This window comes from Camelus ferus, chromosome 3 (genome assembly GCF_009834535.1).
Source record: "Camelus ferus isolate YT-003-E chromosome 3, BCGSAC_Cfer_1.0, whole genome shotgun sequence".
Classification (NCBI taxonomy): Eukaryota; Metazoa; Chordata; class Mammalia; order Artiodactyla; family Camelidae; genus Camelus; species Camelus ferus.
The window spans coordinates 63,314,240-63,341,467 of record NC_045698.1 but is presented as its reverse complement, the minus strand read 5'-3'; the positions used below and the strand labels follow the sequence as shown (position 1 = coordinate 63,341,467).

Here is a 27,228-nt window from a genome sequence, read left to right as displayed (position 1 = left end):
TGTGTAACACATGTTAGAATTGAAAAAGGAGGTAATGGCTTTTGCTGATGAAAGACTTTAAAATATTTCCCTCAAAAGCATGTTTAAAATATGTTACATATGCAAATATAAATATGGATCTGTATGTACATATATACATCCCTCCCCCCTAATCCACACTGGCTCTTTCAGGAAGTCCCCTTGGACTTTAAAATATAAGACATTTATCCTGCTGGATCACAAATATGGGGAAATTAAATTATCTAGTTTTTCTTTAGGTTAAGGTTAAGGTGATCCAATTCAGGGTTCACTTCTTTAGGATGGGAGTAGTGAATCTAGTATCGGATTGGATTTATAATTTCTAAAATCCAAGACCCTGGAGCAGAGATAGGAAACTGCTTCCAGATTCCGTGACAGAGCTTCCCTCTAACATCAGCGTTTCCCTGCCTGCCCTCAAAAGCTTATCTTCCAAGCTACGACAGCAAGTTTTAATTTAATTTGGTGGAAGTAAAATAGTCTTTGTGTTTTCCTTTGCTAAAAGTAGCTCATGGTAGACTTCTGGAAGAAATGAAACCCAGGGAAAAGTTACAACAGTTTGTAGGTGCAAAAGGGGAATTAAGGAACCCTTAGGGTGGCATGAAGTATTTGGATTGGGCCAGATATTTGTGAAGATGCAGGTCCATCATTTGAGGGCATTGGAGAAAGCATGGTGAGGGAGGTTAGGGGGACAGAAAAGGTCTACATGATCCTGGGGAGAGATGGTAGCAACCCTGTGGGAGGGGAGCAAGGTAGCTGCTGCTGACTCTGGCCCTCCCGTGCCACGCCTCTGGTCCTCTGGTCCTCTGGTCTCCATCTCACCAAATGCTCTTACACTCCAATAAGCTGTCTTATCTGGTTACAGTTACTTAATATTTAAAATCTTACACTTACTCTGGAAGAAAAAAAAATAATAGAAGTGTTTTTCTTTTTCCTCTCAATTTCAACCCCATCTAGAATTTTAATAATAAGATGAGCCTACATACGGATGGTATATATTTTTACTCTGTTCAAAGGACTTGATATTTATTGAGTTAGTTAAGCTTTTGTCAGTTTGGGAACATGCAGACAGTGAAGGAAAGAGCAGATTGTGTATAAGCTAAAGTAAAAAGACGTAACAAAAATGGAATAAATGGATAGGATTAAGAGGGGGAAACAAAAATATCAAGTGACAGCATCAAATATTTTTTATTAATTCTCAAATTAATATGAGAGTAATATGATTTATAGAAATAAATATGTTTGATTAATAATGATTAATATTTATAGATATGATTTATAGAAATATTTAATTTTCCCTATTATCCTAGACATCATTTACTTTAGAACTGTGGTAATAATTTTTTAATGCTATTGATAGTCTCACTTTGCTCATGGCTTTTTTTATCTTAGCATGATTTTTAGAATTTAACATTCCTTACTGATTTGGATTTGGACTTTTTTTTTTACCGTTTTTTTAAATGTCCAAGTCAATGAAATATTGTATATGTGAAAAGAGAATTAATTAAATGAGTTTATTTATGTGAGTGTAATATTATGTTACTGAGATGTGATACAAATGAAGGAACACAAGACATAAAGTCATGTTCAAGTCATGTCACTTTACATAGCCACAGACATACACTCATATCTGCGTGACCATTAACGAGTTTCCAAGCCTCAGTTTCCTCCTCCAAAATACAGAAAATGATACAAGTTTTACATACATTTCAATATTATTTCAAAGTAAGCTGAGAATGACTATGTATTCATTTTGAAATTTATGAAGTGCTACTCACATATAAATATATATTATATACATAAATAAAAACAAAAAGATTTTAATTGTAACTATACCACATAGAACCTATTAAGCCATGAAACTTTAGGATGTTGATGTCTGGAGTATCAAAAAAAATTTTGTCACTTTTATTCAACTCTTGATACCTTACTACTGTACTGAAGACATTATAACACCAACAAAAAAATGCCGTCTTTTTTTGAAAGATTTGTATAGGTGTTAAAGTGATCTTTAGTGTCATTGTTTAAAGGGATCACTTAGCAGATACTTCACAGCTCATTTGGGAATGCAGAGACACTGAGTTCAACTGTCTTAACATTTTTAGAGATTGAGATCCCTTTAAGAATGTAATCAAAGTAAAGCATCTTCTCCCAGAAAAATATTTATTTATATATATATACATAAAGATACAAAAATATTTATTTATATCTATATATATACAGACAGAATTTTGCAAAGAATTTCAAAGGTGTTCATATCCATAGATCCTAATAAAAATCACTTCACCACCTTAGATTGACATATAGTAGGACTTTGCCCATATGGGTTCCTTCCTTTCAGATTTCTGGGTTTTCCAGACTATCATGACGGACTTTTACAGAAGTTGTTTTCCCACCCAGCTGCACCTCCACCCATTCCTTGCTTTAGCTATATTCCATCAAAGGTCTGTCTCTTAAACAGTCTTGATTTCTGTATTCAGTCTACCCCTACCATTGCCTTTCTACAGCATTTCTCATCAGTGCTCATCCCCTGAGGAGGCAGTAGGTGAGAGAAGGCTGCTGGGAACCACACCAACACATCCAAGAAGCGGAGGCGCTGGTCAGACATGGCAGTGAGGGTAGTCCCAGGACTTTCAGAATAAGTTGCAGCGAGCCCAAAACAGAGGGAAATAGTCTGCAAAACGAAACCGTAAAGATTTTCACTGATTTACAATTCTACTAATCCTCAACAGTCAAATATATAAAATTTTTTGTTACTGGGTTCATTTGTAAACAGCTCTTGGTTGAGATCCTCTGGAATTTGACCATTCCTGTCCTCTCGTAATATAATGTGGAAGTGCTTTTTAAACTGCAAGAGACTGTAACAGTGGAAGAGAGTATCGTGCTGGGTTATAATGTGATTTGATGTGATGTGAACAAAAGTTGCGCATCATCACATCTAGTATGTGAAGTGTTAGCCAGACGGACAAACTGACCAAAATTTTTTCCCCTCTGGTAGTCAGTCTATTGACTGTACATTTTCCAGGTTTGTAGAATTATTCCCCAGATTTTCTACTTTTACACTAAATCCTCAGCCTGTTCAATTCTTAATTTTATATCATTTCACAAATAGCCCTCAATATTTAGTGTCTTCAGACACCAACACCTTAAATTTAAGTCAGCATGTGTTAACAACAACCAAAACAAAATTCAGGGCAAATATTTTTAAATGCAGACATATTCTTAGAATACCAGAAGAGCATGTTCTTATTTCTAGCTTCAGCAACAGCTAGATCTCTAAAAGTGTTACTGTTTAGAAAAGGAGAATAAGGACATGTAAGTTCTCCATGAGCCAGGTGGGTTCACTGTTGTGGAATTTGGGACTTTATTATCTTAGTGTCAGTTTAAATTTTTACATTCTAGTGCCAGTGTGATCCAGTGAGAATCTATTTTTAAGGTAAAATCTAGAAGAAGGTAGCAAACTACTTAATAATGAAGGTGAAGTATTGAATTAGAGTATTATTTTATGCTTTAAAAAATATCGGTATCACGAGGTGAATTTTGGCGGTAATATGATTTGGCTAACCATCATTGATTTGAAGATTTCCACATTATATAAGCAGAAAACACAAGGCACAAAGATTTAAGGTGTGGAAATGCTGCTCAGGCAGCATTAACAGTGAATTAGATTTCCATTAGGTAGTGTTCAGTGAAAGGGGATGGGCATAGGCAGGGTTTAAAGAAATTTAAGAGACACATTTTTTTAATTCAGAATGCCAACAGGCATCATTTGGTATCAGAAGCATGGCTTGCAGTGTTCTCTGTATGAGCTTTCATCATCATTCAGAATTCTCCCTTTTTTAAAAAATGTCAGTAATATATTTTTGATAGACAATCCATAGAAATTAATAGCAAATGACAGAGAAATTGCTCATTTTTAGAGGGAGAAAGACATTTGATGCAAAGAAATAGTGAGGACATGGCTATGAAATTCAAGGCTACTACCTATTGTATTTTAACTAATTTTTTATCAAGTTTTTTATATTTGTCATATCAAATTAGGGTCACTAGCAATTTTCTGACTCTTTTCATCTAGAATTCTTATTTTTCAGTTTCTCTGTCTTACAGACCACTGATGAATTCTTCAGTTTCTTCAAGCCAAGTGGCTCTTTTTAAATTTTAGAACCATTTAATTTTATAGAAATAACATTCTATAGAAAGAATTAAAAGTGTAATCATAAATATATTAGAAAGCAAAATGACATTGGTTGGCTTTGAAGAGAAAGATCTCTGTGGGCATTTAAAACACCAAGGAATGACAAGGCCATGGTGAAGAGCTTGCTAGTTAAGTTGGAGAAGTTAAAGCAAGATATCATTCTTTACTGATATACCATCTACTGAAAATTAGTAGAAGTTAGTCCTAACTAGCTAACCATGAACCCCGGGTACTGACTTCCCTGAAGCACTGAGATAGGAAATGGTGGAAGAAACTTGTGAAAGAGGCCCTCAGGGATTCCTCCTTTTTCCCCCTGTGATCCCTTTAATCCTTGAATTGTCAAACGACATGGAAGATGATAGAACTGTGTAATTCTAAGACTTAAGTGGTATTATCTTTTTAAAAGAAAATATTAGGTCTCTTCACATCTCTGGACAAGAACAGGGCATGTGTTCAGTGTAGAAACGACTAACTTTGAAGAAGAGATGCATATTACTTTTTCACTTTTAATATAATATTACCATTATCTGTGACTAAGCACCCAGGAGGGAAAAAATTATAGCCAACATTTTATTTTCCTTTTTCAAAACAGATGATTCAACGCGAAGCAGATGTGAAAAGTAAGGTAACTGCTGTGGCGTTGACAGACTCCGTTCACAATGTGTGGCATCAAGAAGCTGGCAAAACGATTCGAGAATGGATGAGAGAGGTGAGACAGGGCTTTTTTTCAGTGCTGAGATGAGTGAGTGTGGCCTTTATATCTTGAGCCCCCACCAGTTTATATCACCTCCCACTCCCCAACTCCCTTTCTAGAGGCGGAACATTTAGAGGGAAGAGAGAAAACTAGACACGGCTGAAGTAATAATAGAAAACCCTTGTGAAGAACAGCGACTTTTTTGAAAGCCCTCCTCCCCTTTTTCGGCTTTCTATGGAATATAGGTATGCATACAACATGCAGGAGGAACTTTGGCTGAATAAAGTCTTGATCTGTTAGGAGGTTATTATTTCCTGATACTGGATTTTTCCACCAGCTCTTTAGCATTGGTACTGCTTAATCACAAGAAAGAAGCTTAATGTACACTGGGTCTCATCCTTTTCTTGAAAGGTGGCCAGTATGTGCCCCTCTTAAATGGATTGGCTCACTGCTGCCAGTAGGGGGAGAAGTAAAAAGCTGAAATAGTGTTTTGCCAGACCCTTGAGGGAGGAGAAACACAGGAGCTGGTCACAGTCCAGCCTCAGGCTAAGAAAGCTTTTCACTCTTCCTAAGGGCTAGTGAGCCTGAGAATTAACAAGGGCTCGTTAAACCTGCTCCCATTTTTCAAAAAACTTTCAGCTCATTATTTCTTTGATTCCTATTACAGATATATATCTGAAATATCTTTTTTATTTATATTTACTTTTCTGATATCATAAGCAATTGACATCTGCCATGCCAAGATATAGCAATTTTTTAATCAAATCCATACTTATATGAATGAGCTGTTTGACCTTCCTAATTTTTTTTTCATTTTTTTTTTAAATGGAGGTACTGGGAATTGAACTCAGGACCTCATGCATGCAAAGCATGTGCTCCACCATGGTGCTATACCCACCCTCTTCAGTATTTTAATAGAATACTCAGGTATTTACTCAGCTGACCTCTCTCCATAGATACAGTGGGTAACTTCTACCAGTCCTCCTGGTGCACTGTAAGGACCAGAGAATTAATATCTAAAAAGAATTTTGAATAAATAGAAGACTAGGCTATATAATCCCATAGTGATGTTATCATATCACCAATCTGTTTTCTCCATTAGAAAAAGTACTTTCATCATGAAAAAGTCCAAAATACTTTTACTCTATTCCTCATAATGTTATAAACATATAAAGGTGGGATTTTTAAAAATCTATTCTAACACCCAGGTGTCTTCTGTCTGCATTGCTTTTCACATTTCTCCTTTCACAATTTATCTACATCCTTAATAGTCATTTCTAAGGGCCTAAACTTTTTCAAGAGTAATTTTGCATATTTCATGCCTAAACTCTTTTTTTGCGGTTTATCTGTCCAAATGGATACATAACAGCTCCCAGCATTATATAAGTAGCAAGGTTTATAAATGAGCTGTTAGTATCCTTTTCCCCCCACACATAACCAATATAGAATTTAGTACTTATCTCAAACTAGAAACATCCCTGTTCATCATTTTTTAATTGGGAGTTCTTCGTGTCTCATTCCAGGTGACAAATAGAACAAAATTTATTTAGATTTACTTTTTTAAGTATCTCTAACTAAGACTGAATTAGGCGTCTGCTTCAAAAATCAGAATATATTAATCTTTGCATTTTTTCATCTGACTGAAATAGGCAGTAGTTGAATTCATCTTAATTTAATCAAAGCTGTCATTAATTTTTTTTGTAGGCATAGCTTTTAAGAAATTTCTGAAAATTTTATAAAATTTAATAAATGACCTAGTTCTTTCAGTTCCCTCAGTTATGCCTTAGGTGTAAAGCAGCATGAAGAGCTTTGTATTACGACACACCGGAACTCACCCCAGCTCAGTCACTTACCTAGCTGTATAGTCTTGGGCAAGTTATTTAATATCTTTGAGATTCAGTCTTCTCATCTGTAAAATATAATACCTGCCTTGCAAACATGGTTGGGAAAAACTTATATAAAGAAATCACACAGTTGTTGGTACTTTAAAGGAGTTCAGTCAATCACAGCTATTATTGTTGTTACCTTTTCACCCCCAAATAAGATACATGAACACTATTCTACTTTTGTTTTATGAATGATTTGCATATTCAAAATATCTTACAAAAGGGAATTAATGCAGAACAAGGACTTAGGATAACTGAGTTTTGATAATGATTCTGGCTTAGTCACTCACTAGGTAAATCAATAATGAAGGAGCTACTAGGGTCTACCAGGTACTCTGCCAAGACTTACTGTCTTGGGAAAGCCACTCCATCTTTCTGGGCTTGTTTCATAATTGGGAATTAGAGATAATAATTCCTATTTTATCTACTTTGTCAACTATTGTAAGACTCAAAGGTGATAACCAAGAAGAAAATCCCTTGAAAAGCAGTGAAGAAGTAAAGAAGTGAAACATATTATTATAGAAAACACTATAAGATCCCAGAGATAAAAAATTATTAGATCGTTGTTGATGGAGCTTTGAAATTATCCCTGCTCAGAGCTCTCCCCTAAAACAGGAACAAAAAGGGAGACTATAGAAGTCTATGTCACATATCTTGTAGGGACTCACCTAAATGTGTGATCCTCTACCAGAAAATTCAATGTGGTTTGGCAAGATTAGAGCCCAGCATTTCCCAGCACTCAGGATGAAACTCCATCCCCTCTTCTTTCTCCTTTTTAGTCCGTCTCCACTCTGCATAATTCCTTGAAATAATGAAGAGCAATCAAGCCTAGGTTCAGCGATTAGAAAGGGCTGTTGTCTTGAGCACAGGTGTTGGGGAGAAGGGTGTAGGAGGGAAGTCTTTATGATCCTCACCATCCCACTGCCCTGCCATCTCCCCTACTCCAGCTTCATTTGAAATCAGCTCAAAAACTCGGCAATTTTGCAAATACCTCTCCCAAGAAAAACATCTTAGCTAAACAGGAGTGTTGTCCATAAAAACAGCAGTCTGCTTGTAGGTGAAGCCTCAGTGCTTTTGGTCTCTTGATGATTGGCTCCATTATTTCACCAAATACTGCTTTAAAATTTGGAAGTGGGACAGTGGTACAATTGCCTAGTCATTCTCATTATACGGTAAATTAGTAAAACTGTTTTTTGTTTTGTAAGCATGTTTAAGTTAATATGGTAAAGTTACTGATGTTAAATATTCACTTACTATGAAAAGCTTATTTTTAAAAATTCTAATTAGCACACAGAAAGAAAGTTAAGTACTACATTCTTGTATTAATTGTATAATTTTAAAATAACAATTTCTTTCAAAGAAAGGTCAGAAAGGGCTACTTTTGGCAATGATTCCAAACAAAATCTACTCCCAACCAAAATACCAAGCCTACATACTAAGCCAGCCTCATGAGGAGAGGAAAAAGTAACCAAAGGCAGCTCCTGAAAGGAACTTCTTACTTCAAGCTCCAGGCCCATAAACACTGAGTGGGCAAGGATGAACCTGGAGGACATTATGCTAAAGGAAATAAACTAGACACAGAAAGAAAAATACTACACGGTCCCACTTATACCTGGAATCTAGCAGAGAATAGGATCATGGTTACCAGTGTCAGGAAGGTGAGATGTTGGCCAAAGATTCCAGTTGTGTAGAATGCGTTAAGTCTAGAGACCTAATATACAGCATGATGACTGTACTTAATAAAACTGTTCTGAATACTGGAAATTTGCTAAGAGAATAGATTTCAGGTTCTCTCACCACACGCACACACAAAGTGCTAACTGTAAGGAGAACATATGTTAATTAGCTTGACTGTAGTAATCATTTCACTGTGTATATGTATATCAAATCATCATGTTGTACAACTTAAATACATACTTTTTATTTAAAAAAAAAAAAAGAAAAAGATTGAGTAGACAAATGTCATTTCCTGACATACCCCGGCCTCTGAAAGTCCAGCCAAGCCAAACGTGTGGTTCTGCATAATAGCCGTGAACCCTTACCCATCACCGTTCAGCTCTGAACATCAGTCCTGGAAACACAACCTGGTGAACAGCAGTAGTTGTTCTTACCTGAGGACACAGTGCCTTCCATATTAGAGATCAACCTCTAAGACGCTGATAATTTATAACTCACACAAATGAAATAAAAATGAGTAAAAACCTAAACTCAACCAGGGCAACAGGCATCTCCAAATACTTCCAAGTACCTTGCACCGGAATACCTACTACCTACTCTTCTCTTAAAAACATAATATACTAAGTTACAACCTATTTATAAAAAATTTTAGTTCATTTAATACCTACACTGAAATATTGTCAACCCTTGGTTTAACTGTCAGAGGGAGTCACTGAGCACTGTGGCCCATTGGCACATCTCGTCCGTATCAGTAGTTCCCAAGCTTTTGGATTTCACAAAGAAGACTATTCACAACCACAAAAACTTGTAAAGTCATACTTTCAGGGTAAAATATTTTTGAATTGAAAACAGTTACCTTTAAGAAACTCACTATGTTGCTTGTTTCTGTCTTCTTCCCTCAGACCCAGAGATGCTCTAGTTACATGATCCATCCCCATCTGCTGGCTCTGGCCAAGGGGGCATCTTTCTCTCTGCTTGTTGATTAGGTTGAGACAGGGCTGCATCTGAGGCTCAGGCATGGCTCTGTTGGTACCTCTACTCCATCATGCCTTGCTGTCTGCTCAGGGAAGCTGAGAATAAGATCCCCAGGGTCTGGGAACCCAGTGCAGCATGATTTGAGTTTAGATAGGGCTTTCCTAGTGGGCTGCTTCTGTCATCTTCCAAGACTCTTTGCTAGTGTTCATCTCAGCTGAAGAACTGGTACAGGGTGCAAATTGGGGCACTGAGAAGAGGGGTAAAACAGGCATTAGAAAAAAACAATGGAAAGAGATTTGATTTCTAAACTATAAAAACACACCTCAGAATAGGGAGTTACGTTTTGATAACATGGAATTTCAGATAGATTGAATTCATACGTAATGGCTGTATGTCTTTCTCATATTTCCTTCTTTACACATATTTCCCAGTTTGTTTACATTATTTTATTTCATTATACTCTATCATATGGAAAACATATTTTTAGCTTGTTTTGCCCTCTTCTTTCTGTATTTTTCCTAGCGTGGTAAAAATGTCACACAAACATGCACACACCACGCATATACATCAACTTATGGTATCGAACCTTTACAATCCTACACCAGTACTTTGTCATTCCAGAGAACTTTGGACATATGTACTTTATCTATAAGGTGTTTAATTTCTACCCTGTTTTTATGAGAGATCAAAGCCTAAACGTGTGCCTAGATAAAAACTGAAATTTCAGGACTCCAAAATGTTAACCTATATTTTGCTTTAAATGTTGGAGTTAAAAGTGACCTAGATAAAACCCATTTTGTTGAGCTTTTTAAAGTCAGTGATAACGAGTTAGAAAATGATTAATCACCTGCATATTGTAAAGTACCATCACTGTTATTAATACTGGAAATATCCTATAAGACACAGTTTTACATACGTGAAGTATAAGTGAACAGTATTAAGACTGACATATCACCTGGGTAATAGCCGACTTTCATCAGATTTGGACGTACTACTAGGATGAATAATAATTAAAATATATACCTAATCGCTGCCTGTCTGTCGGTAGTGCTAATTGCTGTCATTGAAAAGACTGAATTGTTTAAGAAAAAGAGAGAAAGAGAAAGTCATTCTTCATTGACGCTATCTGCCTGTATCATTGGGAGCCTATTTTTAGTACCTATAGAAGTCATGATTTTTGAATTTATTAGGGGTTGTGATGAATGATAAAACAAATCATCCATTTACATATCTTGACACTGCTTTGGAGAATACTTATTTCTTACAAGCAAGTGTCACATTGTATATAAAAGCTGGCTAATTGTGTGCTAATCTTCTGCATTATCTAGAACTCTCTGATGTGGTATTCTATCAATAGTAATATTAATTTTACTTATTTCAGATGTATGAAATATCTTCTAAAACCCCATTTCTTTTATAATTCCTTCTCTCTTACATTGTATAATTTTGCATTCAGCTGCTAATTAAGATTAGGAGTGCAAGTTATAGAATACATATCCACTTTAAACCATCAAGCTTTTGTAATACATGAAAATAGTAATATTTTATCCATTTTAAATGTAAAAAGAGAGAAAGCATTTAAGAACATTACTAGATGTTGTGTTTGTTTTCATGGTTTTTTTTTTTTTTCCACACAGTTCAATAGTTTCATTGATCTACTGTTTCTTACAAAAATCTGCCATGCTTTGTGAACTTCACTTTCTAATCTCATACAGCAACCCTTCCTTTATGTTATTCCTGCTCTCCCTGGTCCCAGAACAGTAGGGTTGCCTTGACAAATCTATTCAAAAGCCATTCCTTGGCCTTTATTGGTGGGGACTGGGGCCTTTGAAATTCTCTCCTCACTGCAACACAGCTGACATCTTCTTCCAGACAGAATGAATTAAGGAAATACAATAAGACACTTGATCTACCAGTCAAGGATCTTTCCACAGTGAGGACGGATTCCATGGTGCACAACCAGGACAGCAAGCATCTAAAAATACACAATACATGCTTGTTTACCAGAATAGCAATCAGCGATTTTTTCAACATGATTGATAGGATGATTTCTTTCAAAATAAAATCTGTCTGGAAATTCAGTGTGTGTGTGTGTGTGTGTGTGTGTGTGTTGGAAATTTTTTTAAAGCCATATGAGGTTAATCACATTTTTTAAGCCAGACTTCAAATACAGACTTACAATGTATGGAAGAAATACAGATTATTTTTATTTCATTTGTCTGAGTTGTAAATCATCATTATCTTAGAGGTTAAGCTTTAATCTTGAAAGCTTTGTGTCCTCAGACACACAGCTACAATTCACCAGGTTGTGTTTCTCTTGAATTGTTTGATACAGCCTTCATTGAAATAGGTTGAAGAAAAACTTTTAAAGTAGTATATTTATACTGGCCAAATTTTGAGAAGTAATTATGAAATGTATTTCTCCTACTACAAAGACAAAGAATATTGTTTTATAGTCTCATGCTCTACCGACTGAGCTAGCCGGGCGACTTGTTTTAAAATGTAAATATTCTTTCACGTATTCAAATTAATAGTTATTTCCATCTAAAAGTTAAAAATGGACACCCTTTTCAATTTCCCTTAATTAAAATCCTAGCTGTCTCTTATGAGCATATTGCATCGTCATTCACAGAGGTTACATGTCTTCTTAATATCAGCACAGATAATTTGCTGGATTGTAGAAGATAAACTTTTTTCTACAGTCATGTTGGTCATGAATGATTACTGACTATGTACATAAGAGAACTTTTTACAGTGTATGGAAAATAGAGTATACTTATAGTGGTTGGTTATATTGGATAAATTAATCTCTGCAGCCTAGTAAATTGGTCTTGCCTTAAATTATGTTTCAGCAGAACATTGTCTCTATTACATTGCAGAACTGTTGTAACTGGGTCTCCAGCTCAGAACCATTAGACACATCAGTGGAGTCCATGCTGCCTGACTGCCCCCGAGTTTCAGCAGGTATGTGTTTGATGGGAAATGTATGGGGTGGTTTTCTTAAGGTGCAAAAATATGCTAATGAAATGTGGAATTCTGTTTTGCAAATTAAGCATCTTGTTCTGCCTTGAATCTTTGAATGAATTATTGGTAACCTATAGCGTAGGTCTGATCCATGACCAGAAATGCGTTAAGTAACTGAAGATGCTTACCAACGAACTCGTGAAGACGAGTAAGTGAAACAACTTGAGAGTAGTATTGACATTTGCTGTTGAAGCTTAAGGAGACAGGATGTACATGAATTAAAGGTTGATTAAGACAGGGACTGGATAGCAGTACAGGACCTCAGAGTATTTGTCTCTGATTGATTACCAACTCATTGATACAATAGGTGGTCAAGAGTTCAGAGAAAGAGACTGTTGTGACCTAGAGTCTAGAAAAGCTTCTCATGTAGAAGATTTTGGCTGGACCTTGTGTGTTAGATAGGATTTGGATTGTAGAAAGACATGCAGGATGGTATTCTAGCCAAAAGAAGCAGAGTAAGGTAAGGAGTAAGGGCTGGAATGGACCTGAAGATGTTCACAGGGAACTAAGGTTAAGACTGGCCTGTGTTTTGAAAGAAAAGAGGTAAAATGGGGTAAGCACCTCAGGAAGCAGGTGGGCTCCAGACCGTTTAAGACTGACATTGATTCCAGCCTACAGGATTTATATGTTAGTCTCTAATCTCTAGGGAAGAGAGAGTGACATTTTTCATTGCTTTCTGATTGTGGCTTCCACAATTGCCAACCAGTTTTGATGGTAAACACAAAGTGGGCAATGGTGTCTGGTTATGGTACAGAATAGAAATGGGCTTGCTTTGGTCATAGATGCCAAAGAATGAGCAGAAGTTTTGAACATGAACTACTCCATATAACAACCATGGGGGATAGCTAATCACTAAGTACTTAATGGTGCAGACGTGTCTGTATACTTGAAGGGAATGATTTGGAGAACAGTTCAACTACTAGATAAAGAAGTATCATTATTAACTAAATTTCATGGGAACTGTACTTCACCATTATTATAACTATACTTTTCTGGTCTGTCAATCAGGGTTCAGTTAGAGAAACAGACTGCTAGGAAATATATATGCTACAATATGTGTGTATGTGTGAGTGTGTGTGTGTGTGTGTGTGTGTACATTAAGTACAGTATATTTCCTGTATCATCAGTGGTTATGTTCCGTAAACTCTCTGATAGCACTGAATTAGTGAATACTGAATCATTGCTCCTAGGGAAAATACAGGGTTAGGTTCCAAACTGCAAGTTTCTGGTCACAACATTTTCATCAACCAGTCAGTATATAACTTTGTTTTATGAATATTTCTGTTTAAAGGCACCTTATGTAATATAGATTCCTGATTCACTAATGTTGAACTCACAGCTAACAGCACTGGAACTCATGCCTGAATGAAGTTTTTCTAACACACTGATTTTCTCCATAAAACACATCACAGTCTTCTTGAGCTTAGGGACACTAAATAACACTTCAGTACTGTAGTTGGGCACCATTTCAAAGAGTAAAATCACCAACAAAAGCATGAAAATGTGAAAAACATGGCAGTAAGTAGTCTGCAAAAAGGACACTTGTTTACAGTACAAGGACTGAAACAAGAAGGCAAAGCATGGCCTTGTTCTTAGTTAGGAATGTGCATGTTGAGCAACTGAAACTTTTCACCACTCTACACATGCACATATCCACAAATGACCACAAAAGTGCCATGAGTATTGACTTGGGGGCTTACAAATAAATTTTATTAAGTAGGTAAATTCACAAATATGGACCCCACAAATAATGAGGGTGGACTATACATAGTAAAGGATTTGTTACAGAGATTTGACCTGGGATTTGACCAGAGCTGGCTGTCTCTGTAAGAATATTGATTTTGCATGCAATGCTGGAGCTTGAGTTTACAGAGCAGGGAGTTAAGTGAAGATGTTAAGTAAAGGGGTAAGTCCACGAGGATGGACTTAAACCCATGTCAGTTCTTGTGGCCTCTGCCCTTTGTGGTGTGGGTGCCCTGTCGAAGCCAGTGCCCTTCGTCATGGAGCTAACCAGGTGCACAACTGGCCAGGAGTCATCGCCGCTGGAGGAGAATCCAGGGTAGGATGGATACAATCCTGGCCCCTGCCTCAGGCCACCAAATGAACCAGCAGATAAACAACATGTGGGAGCTCAAAATGGCTGCTGCTTCATTTTAACCCTCCAAATTTCTCACAGAAATCTCCATTGTGAAACATCCTAACCCAAAACATACAGTTTGAAAAGAAATTTTGCTAGGTTGAAATGTAGTTCAACCTAGCCAAAGTGACACATTACAGAGCCTCCACGGTCCACTCCTTGTCAAGTCGGCACTCATCTACATCCCCTTAAACCGGACTTAATCACCAAATAAAGGCATTAATGAAGTCATGCTTCCACCTAACAAGATACAGCTATCCCATGTACAACTGAAAACACACTAGAAGAGGATACAAAGCCCCTGTTTTGTCCTTGATTGATGTTTATTCTTCTCATCTTTGGTATCTTTTAATTTAAATACTGAGAGATAAAGCTAATTACTATTGACACATCTTACATGTGACAATAAGGTAATAAGAGAGATGAAAACAAAAATATGTGTTGCATACATACTCATATCAAAATGAGGAAGAAATACTCATAACTATTACATTCCTCATTTTTGCAACTGGTCATGTAGTTTTATCTGGTAAGTGTAACTACCTTCAATCCATATTCTGTTTGCTCTCAGCAAGTGTCTCAACTGGTCATGGTTCCTTGCCTTGTGAGATGACCCGTGTCTTCATTCCTGAAGGGCCTCGGCCATTGGCAATCCTTCCTGAGTTACATTGTTGTAGTTTTCTGTTGACGTTAATCACAGGAGATATTGATGGGTGTCCTAGAGGCGTTCCTGCATTGCAGACATACTCTTCTTTACCCCACTGTATAGTAGCAACTCAGTTTTCCCTTAGTGATCAGGATCAGTCACCCCAGCCAATATAGCAGCACTTGCTGTTGCTTATTAATTCAGTGGTGTAAGGAGCCCAAAACGGCAAGATGGCAGCCTCAGCTTCCAGTTCGACGGAATCACTGCTGCGACCCCTCATCGAAGCATTTCTTCCTCTGGAACTAAGACCTTTACCCCAACAGAGCCTGAAGTCACGGGAATGGGAAGCAGCCGTTTTGCTAGTAGATCACTAATGAGAGTAAGAAGAGAAGCCAGTCCCATCTCTGCCTCTCATCCCTGGAGGTCTGGGAGAAATAGCACATGTATTAAAGTCTGATTTAGAGCAAATAACACATCTTGGAAGACATTGTCTCATCTCTGTAAGATGTTGTCACCTAGCCTGGTACCATAAGTGAGTGTTCAAAAAGTCATTCCACCGTTCTATCAAGCCTGCTGCTTAAGGATGGTGAAGAACATGGTGAGACCAGTGAATGTTGGCAGACCTCAGGCTCTTTGCTGTCCTCGTGCTTGCTCCCTCTGATGGAAGCCAGCTGCCATGGTGGGAGCTGCTCCTTGGAGAGGCCCACGTGACAAGGAACTGGTGTCTCCGGCCATGAGCCAGTGAGGACCTGAAGTCTGCCAACAGCCACCTTGGAAGGGGATCACCTCCCATTTGAGCCTTGAGAGGACTGCAACCTCAACCAACACCTTGACGGTGTTTTTGTGAGAGACCCTGAGCCAGTTACCTAGCCACACCACACTCAGATCCCCACCCACAGAAACTGTGACTGATAAAGGTGTATTGTTTTAAGCTGCCAATTTTGGGTGTGATTTGTTGACAGCAGTAGATAATTAATACAAGTTTAAACTTCAACTCTGGCGGTCACTCAAGCCTAAGTAGAAAACAACTTAACTTTTTTTGAGACTTAAGCTTTTGTAAGATTCATCTTTTGTCTGTTATCTTGGGTTTTACTAGCAACTCTTTCAAAAAGGCACTAAAAAGTTCTTTGAAGACAATTCATTCTTACCCTGCTTCTCCAATACTTCATTAGACTTTGCTATACAGTTTATCAGAGATAAGCTATTAAGTTTCTTTTTTATCACACTCATTTGATCTTACACTAAGTCGCCTCACTATTCAACTCTTCTCTGACCAAATCTTTCTTAAGACAGAACTTGCTACTTTCTGTAACCTTCTGTTCCCTGTGGGTTTTTATTCCAACAAATTCGGCTTAAGTCAGGAGGAGATTTCTTATACATTCCCCAATAAATACAGTTATTCCCCACTTTTTGAAAGTTCACTTTATGCCACTTGACTTTTATGAAAGATCTCCATTGGTTTTCCTGTTTTCCCTAACTGGAAGAAATTTGAAGAGGATTTTTGCTCTTATGAAGAAAAGTGAAAGCAAAAATGCATTCAGCATTTGCTTGCAGGGGGCTGTTACAGAGGCAGCAAGTACCTGGAGTAGCGAGAGTGGCATCACCAAGCTCCTCCCCCAGGAACTACACTCCACATCTCAGCATCAAGCAGCCATAGCTTTCAGCTGTGCCTGTGAGCATCTGTGCCTTAACTCGATTTATTTGGGGCATCCATTAGCAAAATGTGTCCTAAAGTAATTGCTTCTTTGCTTTACGCCATTTTGGCTTACGTAAAGTTTCATAGGAGTGCTGTACTTTCAGATAGTAGGGGAAACCTGTATCCATTTATTTCTCAAATATTTACTCAGCACTTATGTTCCAGGTAGTGCTCTGGAAGCTGGGACACAGCAATGAACAAGAGCTTATAATGACTATCTTTTTTTCCCCAAAAAAGATGTTTTAAAAAAGAACTGTTTCCTGGCCCTCTGCTAGGAGGAAGTAGCTTCCTCCTTTTGAAGCTGGCATCAACACTAGGTTGCACCAAATGAGAGAAGAGGGCCAGTAAGCCCAGCATTTTCCATACCGACTTATAAAAACTGAACAGTTTTTAATCAAAATCGCTGATTTCCCTCAGAGTCCTTAAAAAATAATGAACAGTTTTATGATGTGATCAACATTACTATGACGTGATCAAAATGGAATTTTAAAGAAGATTAGTTTAGTAAATGAATAAAAGAGAGGAGCAAGCATCTGGAGGCAGTAGACTCAGCAGGCTGTGACAGTAAAGCCAGTATACATGGTTGATGGCATGAACGGGAGTGGCGGCAATGGGACTGGAGAGGATAGGAGAGCTGTAACAGGTATGACTTGGGAAGAACCTACATGCCTTGATGATAAATAGACAGGACGTGGAGGCTGAGGGAAGGGAGGAGACAATGATAAGCTCCAATGAGAAGTAACTGGGACAAGAGGGGAGCAAAAGGGGGAAATTAATTAAGAGCAAGAATGATTAAATTGTTTTATGACCTGTTTAATTGAAATGACAGCAATTGAGGTGATGGCAGGAAATTCAGATAGAAATACAAAAGGTTGTTAAAGCACCTTTGACACACCTGAAGTTCTGTGATCAATAATCCTATTATTGTAATTTGAAATGTTGATATTGTTTGAAAATTTCAGTATGTGTACTGACCACAAGTTAGTAATGGATGTCCAGACTATCCATTCAATTTAGTGAAGTCTTTTTTTCCAGATTTCTAAATTATGAAGGTTTTTTTTTCTCATTACAATATACTTTTTACCTTTTGACTAAGAATTTCATTGTCAAGGCAGAAAAATTACCTGTAAAAATACGTACTCATTTAATCCCAAATTTTTTCCTCTATTACTAAATATGTTTCCTTTTACCCAAAAAATAGATCCAATGCTCATAATAGCTCCATTTTATGAATGTTATTTACCTATGAATATTTTTAAAGCAGGTACAGTAAAATTTTTGAATTATACTTAAAATACCACTGATAATTATTTTCAGTAGAGTCATACTGTTTTTATTTCTCTTTTGAAAGCAAGTGTAATACTTGTAATAATGTCACATTTAAGAGTTGGCAGTGTTGTACCTTATACTTAAAATGAAGTTGACTTTTCAGTTATTATAACATATTATGAATAGTGGATATTTGAGGCATCTCAAATACATGTCAAGTCACTGGTTCCCTCACTTTTTTCTGTTAATGGTGTTTCATACTGGTAAAAACAGCTGTTTAAAAACAGCTGTTTAAAAACAGTGTTATTCAGAGAAATATATAATAGGTTAATAAGATCTATGTTTATTCTATAGCCCATATTTTGGTTGTTTATATGTTTGTTATAAAATGGCAACAGCATATGCTGCCTCACTTAACTTGTAGAAATGTTATGAGGACAACTTTTTGGTATCTGAAGGGCTATTTTAAGTTCACCAGGAAGAAGGCACTGTAAAAATGTAATGTGATACTGTATATTCTCATTAGGCATTTTAGAATTTAAGGTTATCCTTTATTTTAAAAGGATTATTGGTTATTTTAACCCTATAGGAGTGGGGAAAGCGTTTGCAGAGAGATATTCCCCCTTCCACTTCCCTGTCTCCAATTCTGTTTTGAAACAGCAAATAACTAATTCATGTTTTTCTATGTTCTCTGTGACATCGATAAGTGTAGTAAAACCAGAGTCACAGGAAGATAGAAAATATAGTGAAGAAATCAAAAGGAAAACTAATAGTCGAAAGAAAAATGTTCAGTAGGACGTAGAAATCTGGAAACAATAAAGCTGAAAGAAACGGGGGTAGAAGTAAAGATGAAATCAGAAATGATGTTATATCCTGTTACTTCTCCCCCGAAAGAGCTAATATCATTTTTTACAGTTTTTGACTGTGCGTTAAGAGGCATTCTTCCAGGGTGAAAGGAAAGCCAAACATATATGTTTGAAAATAGACAAGGTTACAGAGCTTTGATACCTTCTGACTTCTTACAAGTCCGGGCACAGCTGGCTTCGGCCGGCACATGACTGACAGACGGCTCTTTCCCGGCCGGTTCCCGGCGGGGCCCGCTGTGGGTCAGTGCTTCTGCTCAGGCGCACGCGCAGTCAGCCCCTCCCAGCGTGCTCCCGGGCTCCCCAGGCACCTTGCTTTCAGTCTGCGCGCCTTCCGTCAGCAAGAACTCGCTGTGGACCAGACGTGACTCCAGGTGCAGGGACATAGCCGTGAATTACACCAGGTAAAGGTCCCGCGGAGGGCTTACCTTCTAGTAGGAGAGACAGACAATCAACAAGATAAATAAGTGAAGTATATATGTAGTGTGTTGGGTAGTAGTCGTTGGGGGGAGAACCAGCGGGAAGAGGGAACAGAATTAAGTATGTGTGTGTGGAGGGGAGGATTTGAAGTTTTAGGAAGTTGGCCAGGGAAGGTCTCTCTGAGATGACATTTCTAGTATTGTCCTTCTAGCCCTGGTCTTTGCCTGTCTGACCTTAGGGATGTTTTTCCAAGACTTCAGGGGATCTGCTCAGCTCTGAAATCTGCGCCCTTCTTCCCTCCTAGCAGTCTCTTGTTCTGGGTTCGTGAAATGCTGACGGTCTCATCAGATCTACTTTAGCAGTCCTCTAAGGCTTATGGTGACCATAAAGCGTAGTTACCAGCACATAGTTAAAGTTATTCCACTCTTCCTTAAGCAACACATATAGAAAAGTGTAAGATTTGTATGGCACTCTGGAGTTCACAGACAGGGTTGCTTGTGCCCAGAGGTGGATGGACAGAGCTCCTCCTGGCTGAGCTGAAGGGTGAGGGGATCAGTATTTTCACATGCCTGTGACTCTTGCGCACCAGGCGCACAGGATAGGAAGTTTTTTCCACCTACCATTAAGGAAATTTACTTAAACTGTATCTAGATGTCTGATACCTGTCAACGTATTTCCTCCCAGAACTTGTATCCTCATTTTTTCTCACCCTTGTCATGGTTTGAGGTAGACTTCTGTCTGTTCTTCCAGCTTACTTAGAGCACTTGTTGTAAATCTGAGCACCTCAAAATTTAGAAAGATAACAGTATAAATGTTTAAAAAGGAGAAGAAAAGAAAAGGGGAGAGGGTAAAAGAACCATCGTAGATGTCGTAGGAGTTAAGAATTAAACTTGAAATGTACTAATATTTAGATGATGCTGTCTGGTTCTGGATGTAGAAGGAGGCCATTGATAAAGTACACCTGTCAAGCCCCTTCCCCACCAGAACAGAAACTGGAACATTAGCCATTTCCAGGTGAATCTGAATTGTCGAAAACCTGCAACTGTAACCCTAATTATTCTTGGCTTAAGTAGTCCAGATTGAATGTTTACACTGACTGAAATTACTGAATATTTGCTAAATATTCACTTCACTTTATTGCTGAAAATATGTCTTGAGGAAATGGCATTAAAAGTTGTATCTTTTCTTTGTTAGTGAACAATCACTTCTTTCTAAAGATAGCGATGGAAAATCAACATTAATTGCTTCTAGAATGTGGTATCATTCAGAATGTGTAGACAAGTTGTGTTATCTAATGTATTTTTAGACATAGCTCAAAATAATTGGGTAATTGAAAGTCTATACTTTGCCTTGTAAACAGACTTGAAAATTCAAGGCATATTAGCATGTATGATACTGTACCACTTTTTGACTACGTGTACTGCTCAAGAATTCTAGCATTCCTCTTTCTTCCATTCAGAGAATATCTATTCTAATTCTTAAAGTGGTATTTTCATTAACTAAATAGCATTTTTCAGGCAGTTTGTGTTCATTGTTGTAGAACTGGCCTTGCAGCTGTTATTCATCAGTGACTTTCCCTGTTCATTGTTTGGTGTTACCTTATAATTAATAGTTAATACAAGGGATGTATGTTCTAAAAGTTGACCACTAGAAACGCTTGTGCTTTCAGTGAATCATTCATTATAATTAGCTGGAATCAGGAACTTTGGGGAAATAATGGATGAGAGAATCATTTAAAATAAACTAGCTAAACATATGATATTTATGTAGATCACCAACATTTGCCCTCATTTTATATATATGTATACATACACACACATATACATACATACGCTTAATCAGGTCCAGTATTATCCTGTGATTTTGACTCTTTCAGTTTTCTAGTAATCACATTGAATATAAGTAGTCTTACTCCAGAAATCTCAGTTTTTTAAAAAAATTAAAAATAGCCACCATGATTTTTTTTACAGCTTTCTGAACCAATTTGTGAAAAATCCTTCAAAGAATTTGGCAGTAAAGGTGGCAACTCCCTTTTACTGAACTAACTCTTCCCTTTAAAGATAAAAAAAATTTTAAAACTCATTATTTTAGAACTCTCCTTTTTTTTAATTTATATCTTTTTTGGTAAGGGGGTAGTAATTAGGTTTGTTTGTTTGTTTATTATTATTATTTAATGGAGGTACTGGGGATGGAACCCAGGACCTTATGCTGCATGCTAAGCACATACTCTGTACCACTGAGCTGTGCCCTCCCCTCTTAAACTAATTTTTTAGAATGCTTTTGGATAAATAACTGAATAATATGAATTTGTATTTGTTCTTGAAATTTATAAATTATGAGTTAATTTGTGAGAGATTACTTTTACAGTTCCCATAGCAGTGTCTCATGGCGCTTAATGCTATGTCCCTAGTTAGAAAAGTAAGTTGAGACCAGTGGTACCTAAGACAGAAATTTTCTTTTTCTTTTTCTTTTCTTTTTTTTTTTTTTTTAACTGTATATTAAGTATTGATCTCCCTTTCCATGGCTGGCTGTGCTTCACTTGTCCTCTGTTTCTCCTTCCCTCTGTCAGCTATCTGGGTCACTGCTCTCGAGGGCTCTCCTTGGGTCTTTATATTGCCTTCTGACTCTCTCTCTGTCATCTGGTTTTTTGTCTGTGTGTGACTCTTTTCTTACAGTTTGTGTCTCCTGTGTCTTCCTGGCTTCCGTCTACCCCACCTAGAGATTCTTTGTCCTACAGCCTGTGGAATCACGTCTACCCCAGATCACAGTCTCTGCCTGCCCCTTCCTGACCTGTGTGGTTTGCCTGGATCCACTGCCCTTCACTTCTGTTTGACCAAACGTGTGATATGTGCCTCCCATCTAACCCTCCCTGCCTACTCCGACTTGTCACAGACACACATCAAGTCACCAGCAGTAAATCAGTCTGCTGGCAAAAAATACCCCCAAAACATACCCCTTAAGAGAAACGGCATTGCCTTCTAATAGTGATTCAGAACATCTAAAATATTCTTTGGTACTGAAATAAAAATTCAAAGTGAACGTTAGGCACTATAGACAGGTCAAATATTTTTTATTTTTAAAATCTTAAGATGTTCTAATTTGATTATCAGCACTTTAAAAGCAGGGTTTTTTAAATTTTTTATTAAATCGTAGTTCTTAAAACACAGTCCTTCTTTAAAGGAAAATAGTTTTGTTTAATGAAAAATTTTGAGAGATAATTTGATAGATGACTTCAGCTTTTAGGTATTAACATTGATTTAACTGATATACAGTATCTAAATATTCTTTGAGACTAGGTACTAGTATTTCTGTTCATATTGTCTGTTAATATCCCCTTTAACCATACATATTTCACCCCAAGTATTCAATATGTTCTACTAATAATAATTAAATCATATAAGCACTAGTTTATATAAGTTTTGAATCTCATGGCATAATCTTTGACAAAATTCAGTTGTATTACATAATTCCTTAATTTCTAAAATATTATAAAAGTTACTTGTTGAAATATTTGGGCAGATAAACATAAACATCATTTTAAACTTTGTATAGCAAAGATCTTTATAAATGAGACTTTTGTAACAGACCCTTTATTGAAATTTTCTAATAACCTTCTAAAATCAATATTGGATTCTTTTGTTTTTAGCTAATGTTTCAGATATTTTAAAAGAGCAGCATGAATTTTTTTTACTTTTATTTCATTTTAATAAATTACCTTCTAAGAAATTTAGGATTTCCTTTCCATTTTAATTTATGTGGCAAAATAGCCACACCTTTCCTGCTTAGTTTCTGGAAGGAAAGTAATTAAATTTAAAATAAGACATTGTCAATTTAAGGTCACAGATACAAATGATTAAATATAACCAATATGTGGGAAAACTATGGAACTAGATGATATGCAGATTGAACTTTATAATGAAAAGTATAGTCCCCCATGACCATTGTAGCTTAGATTTTTACAACACTTCACTTTTGAAGGTATAATCCCTCAGCATTATTTGGTTTTGCTTTTCTTCAGAAACAATATCAAGCATGTAAAATCAACATAGGCGGCAAGCCTTACATTTTAGAAAATCCAAATTTCATTATTTTCACCAATTAGTTAGTTGGTTGATTTAATTGTTTCCACTCTAATTAGAGCCTAACTCCATGTCTTACTTCAGACTTGAGTTATTTTTGGTTCTCTTGAGATGAGAAACTAACTGTAAATATGTATTCCTTATTTCCACAAAGATTTACTGAGCACTTATTATGTACTGAGCATTCATCTAGACTCTAAAGATTGCTAGACAAGATTCTTGCCTCTCAAGGAACTCATTCTCCTAAGGAAAAAAATCTTCTGTCCGTTGCAGAATTCTCTTTGTTCCTAATCAGAGGATGACTACTGAAATTGGTGAGCTGGTGAAGGACTTCTGAACCCCTTCAGGGCCCAAGAGTAACTCTTAGTTCACTGACACCCTTCTTTATTAAGTGGTACCCCACTGCTATCTAAGATTTAGTGCATCTTCTCAAAGTATCCACATTCCTTCCCTATTATTATGAGACCCTGACTTTTTACTCTAGATAAATGTTCCAAATGAATGTGTAACTTGTCACTTCAGACTCTCTAATGGTAGTAAGTCAGCATTAATGAAGAACTTTGGGTTTATCATGACTGTGAGAAAAGTGTATTCTTCCCAAATATGTGGAGAATTAATTCTATAATATGGCCAGATGAAGATCTACAATCACTCTGTCTTTAAAATGAGGATAATGCTAGTACCATTCATTGGGTCATGGTCAGAATTAAGTTGAACAATCCATACAGGACTGTCAAAATAGTACCTGGCATGTAGTAGGACTCAATAATACAGATAGTCCTCGCTTTGCATGGCTCTAATATACACAAATTTCAGTTACCATAGTTTAGTTAAGTAACACCAGTCCCCCCAAAACAAGGCTCAAATGTCAGTTACCACAATATACTAACTTTGAATAATTGCATTAGGTACAGATCTCAATGTAAATTACAGATGCACATCATGATCAGTGACCAATCCTGTCACTTCTTTCAAATCTGTCACTGACTGATTACTGCGTATCTGTTATTCAATTCCGACACAGATAGCACTATCTGTATTTACAAAAAGAAATGGCCTGGCCAACAGAGATGAAAGTGCAGCAAAGACATGAAATGCTGGAAGTGAAATTGGAAAGCATTTAAGACGAAAAAGATGAAGATGTCCCAGAGGAAGTGATGCTGGCAAAAAACAAAAAAACAAAAAAAAACTTCACATCAAATGAACTCTCAGAGATGTTTCGTGACATTGGAAGCGAAGGATAAAATGTTGGAAGCTGACCCACACTTAGGAGTATGACAGTTTGCCAAGGCATAGAAAAGATTTGCTTGAACTGTGTCACAAGTTGTATGACAAGAAGGCAGGCACTATTCAAACTGCTCTTAATAAGTTTTTTACAAAGAAATAAAGCATCTTAATTCTCAATGTTTCTAAAGTTTTAAAATGCAGTGTACTAAATACAATTCATTTTACTATTTTTTTATTCCTCTACCCTATTTTTAATGTTTTAACAAAAAAAAAGGTCACAGCACAACCATAGGTTTTTTTCCATTGATTGTTATGATCACTTTGCCCGGTTTCAGTTTGTATGGTCATTTTTACAGTCCTACACTTCCATGCAAAGCAAGGACTTCCTGTCATTATTATTATTGTTGTTGTTGTTGTTGTTGTTATTATTATTATAAATTATTTTATCCAACAAATCAAGGGCTACAGTTTTCAAGAAACTGTTCTTTGCTTTTCAGTACTCAAGAATTAAAAACTTTGTCATTTCTCTCCTGTTTTCTAGATTGTCTGAGTCCTGATTCTAGTCATGTCTTGTCACAGGATTACTCTCAGAGCCTCCCAGTGCATCTTCTACAGAAGTCCAGCCTTTCAGCTCCTCAGTTTTCCTGTTCTTCAGCATTCTCCCTGTTTCTTCACTCTTCTAATGTACATACGTCCCACGCTGACCTTTTCCCTTTCATTCTTCTTCCTGCTACTGTCCTATTCTCCCATATTCTCCCTGAAATCCTATCAGTTCTTTAATACATTGTCTTCCTTTCAAAATGACACCTGCCCTAGAACATATCCTTATGAGAAACTTCCATAAATTCATTGGTTTCTTATGTTTCATCTACATTTCTGTCAGTCATAAAAGACAGGTGTCTTTCTTGAATTTAAATTATTACAAGAAATTCTGCCACTCTCTTTGGCTTACTTCAGTTCATAGTTTCTTACCGAGATTCCAGGGACAATCACAGAGACCTCATACTTACGATGGCAATACCAAGGCACCAAAATCAATTAATTCGGAATCTCTTTAACAAAAAATAATTCTCACAGCTCCTGAAAGAGTTATATCCTGTAAACAGAAATTCTACTCTACTTCTCATTTACTTCTCTGAGCCCATGGCACGTCCTGAATTACTGGTTTCATTGGTCATAAGCTGTCATTTCTATTAGGTGCATTTTTACCGTGCAATGTAATAGAAAATTTTTTCGTTAAACAAGTTGTGTTTCTCCTGCTTTAAAGTGTAAGCAGAGTCCACATTTGAATGCAGAAGACAGTGACTGTACCCTGACTAGCGTAATCAATGCAAGAAGATCCTTAAAGCTTTTCTTCTGTAACAAGGGCAGACTCAGCTAAAAAGTTTGTTTAAATCCTGCTTGGCATAACAAGAACCTTTAAACTTTATCTACTTGTGCCTATCTTTGAATATACCTGACTCATCACCATAATGCCATTCGACTCAGCCCTGCTCAGCTCAACTGCTCTTCCTGCCTCATACAGATATTTTAAATTCTTCAAGGCTTCCAGCGAAGGCTGTAGAGTTTTTGGACTTAATATTATTTTACAGCACAGGAAGTTCATAGCTCCTGAATAACGTGGATCTATAAAATAAAATGGGAAGATTTTTCTCTGTGTAGTCTCTGACTATGCAGTTATGTCATATTTGTGTCATGAGCTGTCGGTTTTAAGCAACAATTATATCACAGCAGAAGTCATTTTTACAATAACAAAAGAATAACAGTGAAATGAAGTAGCAACCAAAAAAACAGTCCTTCATAATCTTAATCTTAAATTAAGAAGATCAAGAAAATTCTGTGTTGGCAACACACTACATTCTGGTTTTTCTTTATGTGTTTTTTAAGAGTAAAAGCTTCTCATAATACTGTTTTCACAAATAGCTGTCCTTTCGCCTTTGTTCTTTTCCTCTGTTATCTCCTATGCAGAACAGTGCCGTCAGCTATTTTATGAATTTATCTCCTAGACCAATAAGTGATTCTTTGCAATGACCACATTGATGTGATTCACTTCTTCCATGTTATTACACCTTTAACGTCGTGTCCTTTGCCTACACCTATCAGTTTTTCCTAACTGCCTAACTTACCTTCAGTGTCTCACTTTGTTCTAGTTTTTCTACTTAAAAATCCACCCAAAGGATTGGCTGTTTCAGCATTTCTGTGTATTTTGAGGTAGTTTCAGTGAACTAAATTGGTGTGATGTGTGTTGTTAACTCTCTCAAGGTGAGGCAGGAGGCGTCTTTCCTGACTGCCCGGCTGGCACAGTTCTCCCTGGTCCCTGAGTTTCCTTCCTAGACCCAGAGACGGACTTCCCAGTGACTTTGCCTTTTGTCGTGCTCCTTGACTGATGTGGTTCTTGGGGACCTATACTTGCCCTTCTGGTGAC

At 37.0% G+C, this 27,228-nt stretch overlaps 1 protein-coding gene and 1 long non-coding RNA gene across 6 annotated transcripts in view; one reads left to right on the top strand and one right to left on the bottom strand.

The window, feature by feature from the left end:
- Positions 1 to 27,228, top strand: part of FAM172A (family with sequence similarity 172 member A) — a 362,785-nt gene that overhangs the window by 227,863 nt on the left and 107,694 nt on the right. For all 5 annotated transcript variants that reach the window (XM_032476170.1, XM_032476172.1, XM_032476171.1 and 2 more), the window contains 2 exons: positions 4,803 to 4,919; positions 12,322 to 12,406. In XM_032476170.1, coding sequence (XP_032332061.1) covers positions 4,803 to 4,919; positions 12,322 to 12,406 — 202 coding nt within the window. The remainder of the gene's footprint in view (positions 1 to 4,802; positions 4,920 to 12,321; positions 12,407 to 27,228) is intronic.
- Positions 11,904 to 27,222, bottom strand: LOC116662425. The gene is made up of 3 exons (XR_004318395.1): positions 26,721 to 27,222; positions 25,742 to 25,744; positions 11,904 to 11,914 (listed from the first exon to the last, which is right to left on the bottom strand). It is a non-coding gene; the product is annotated as an uncharacterized LOC116662425 (long non-coding RNA).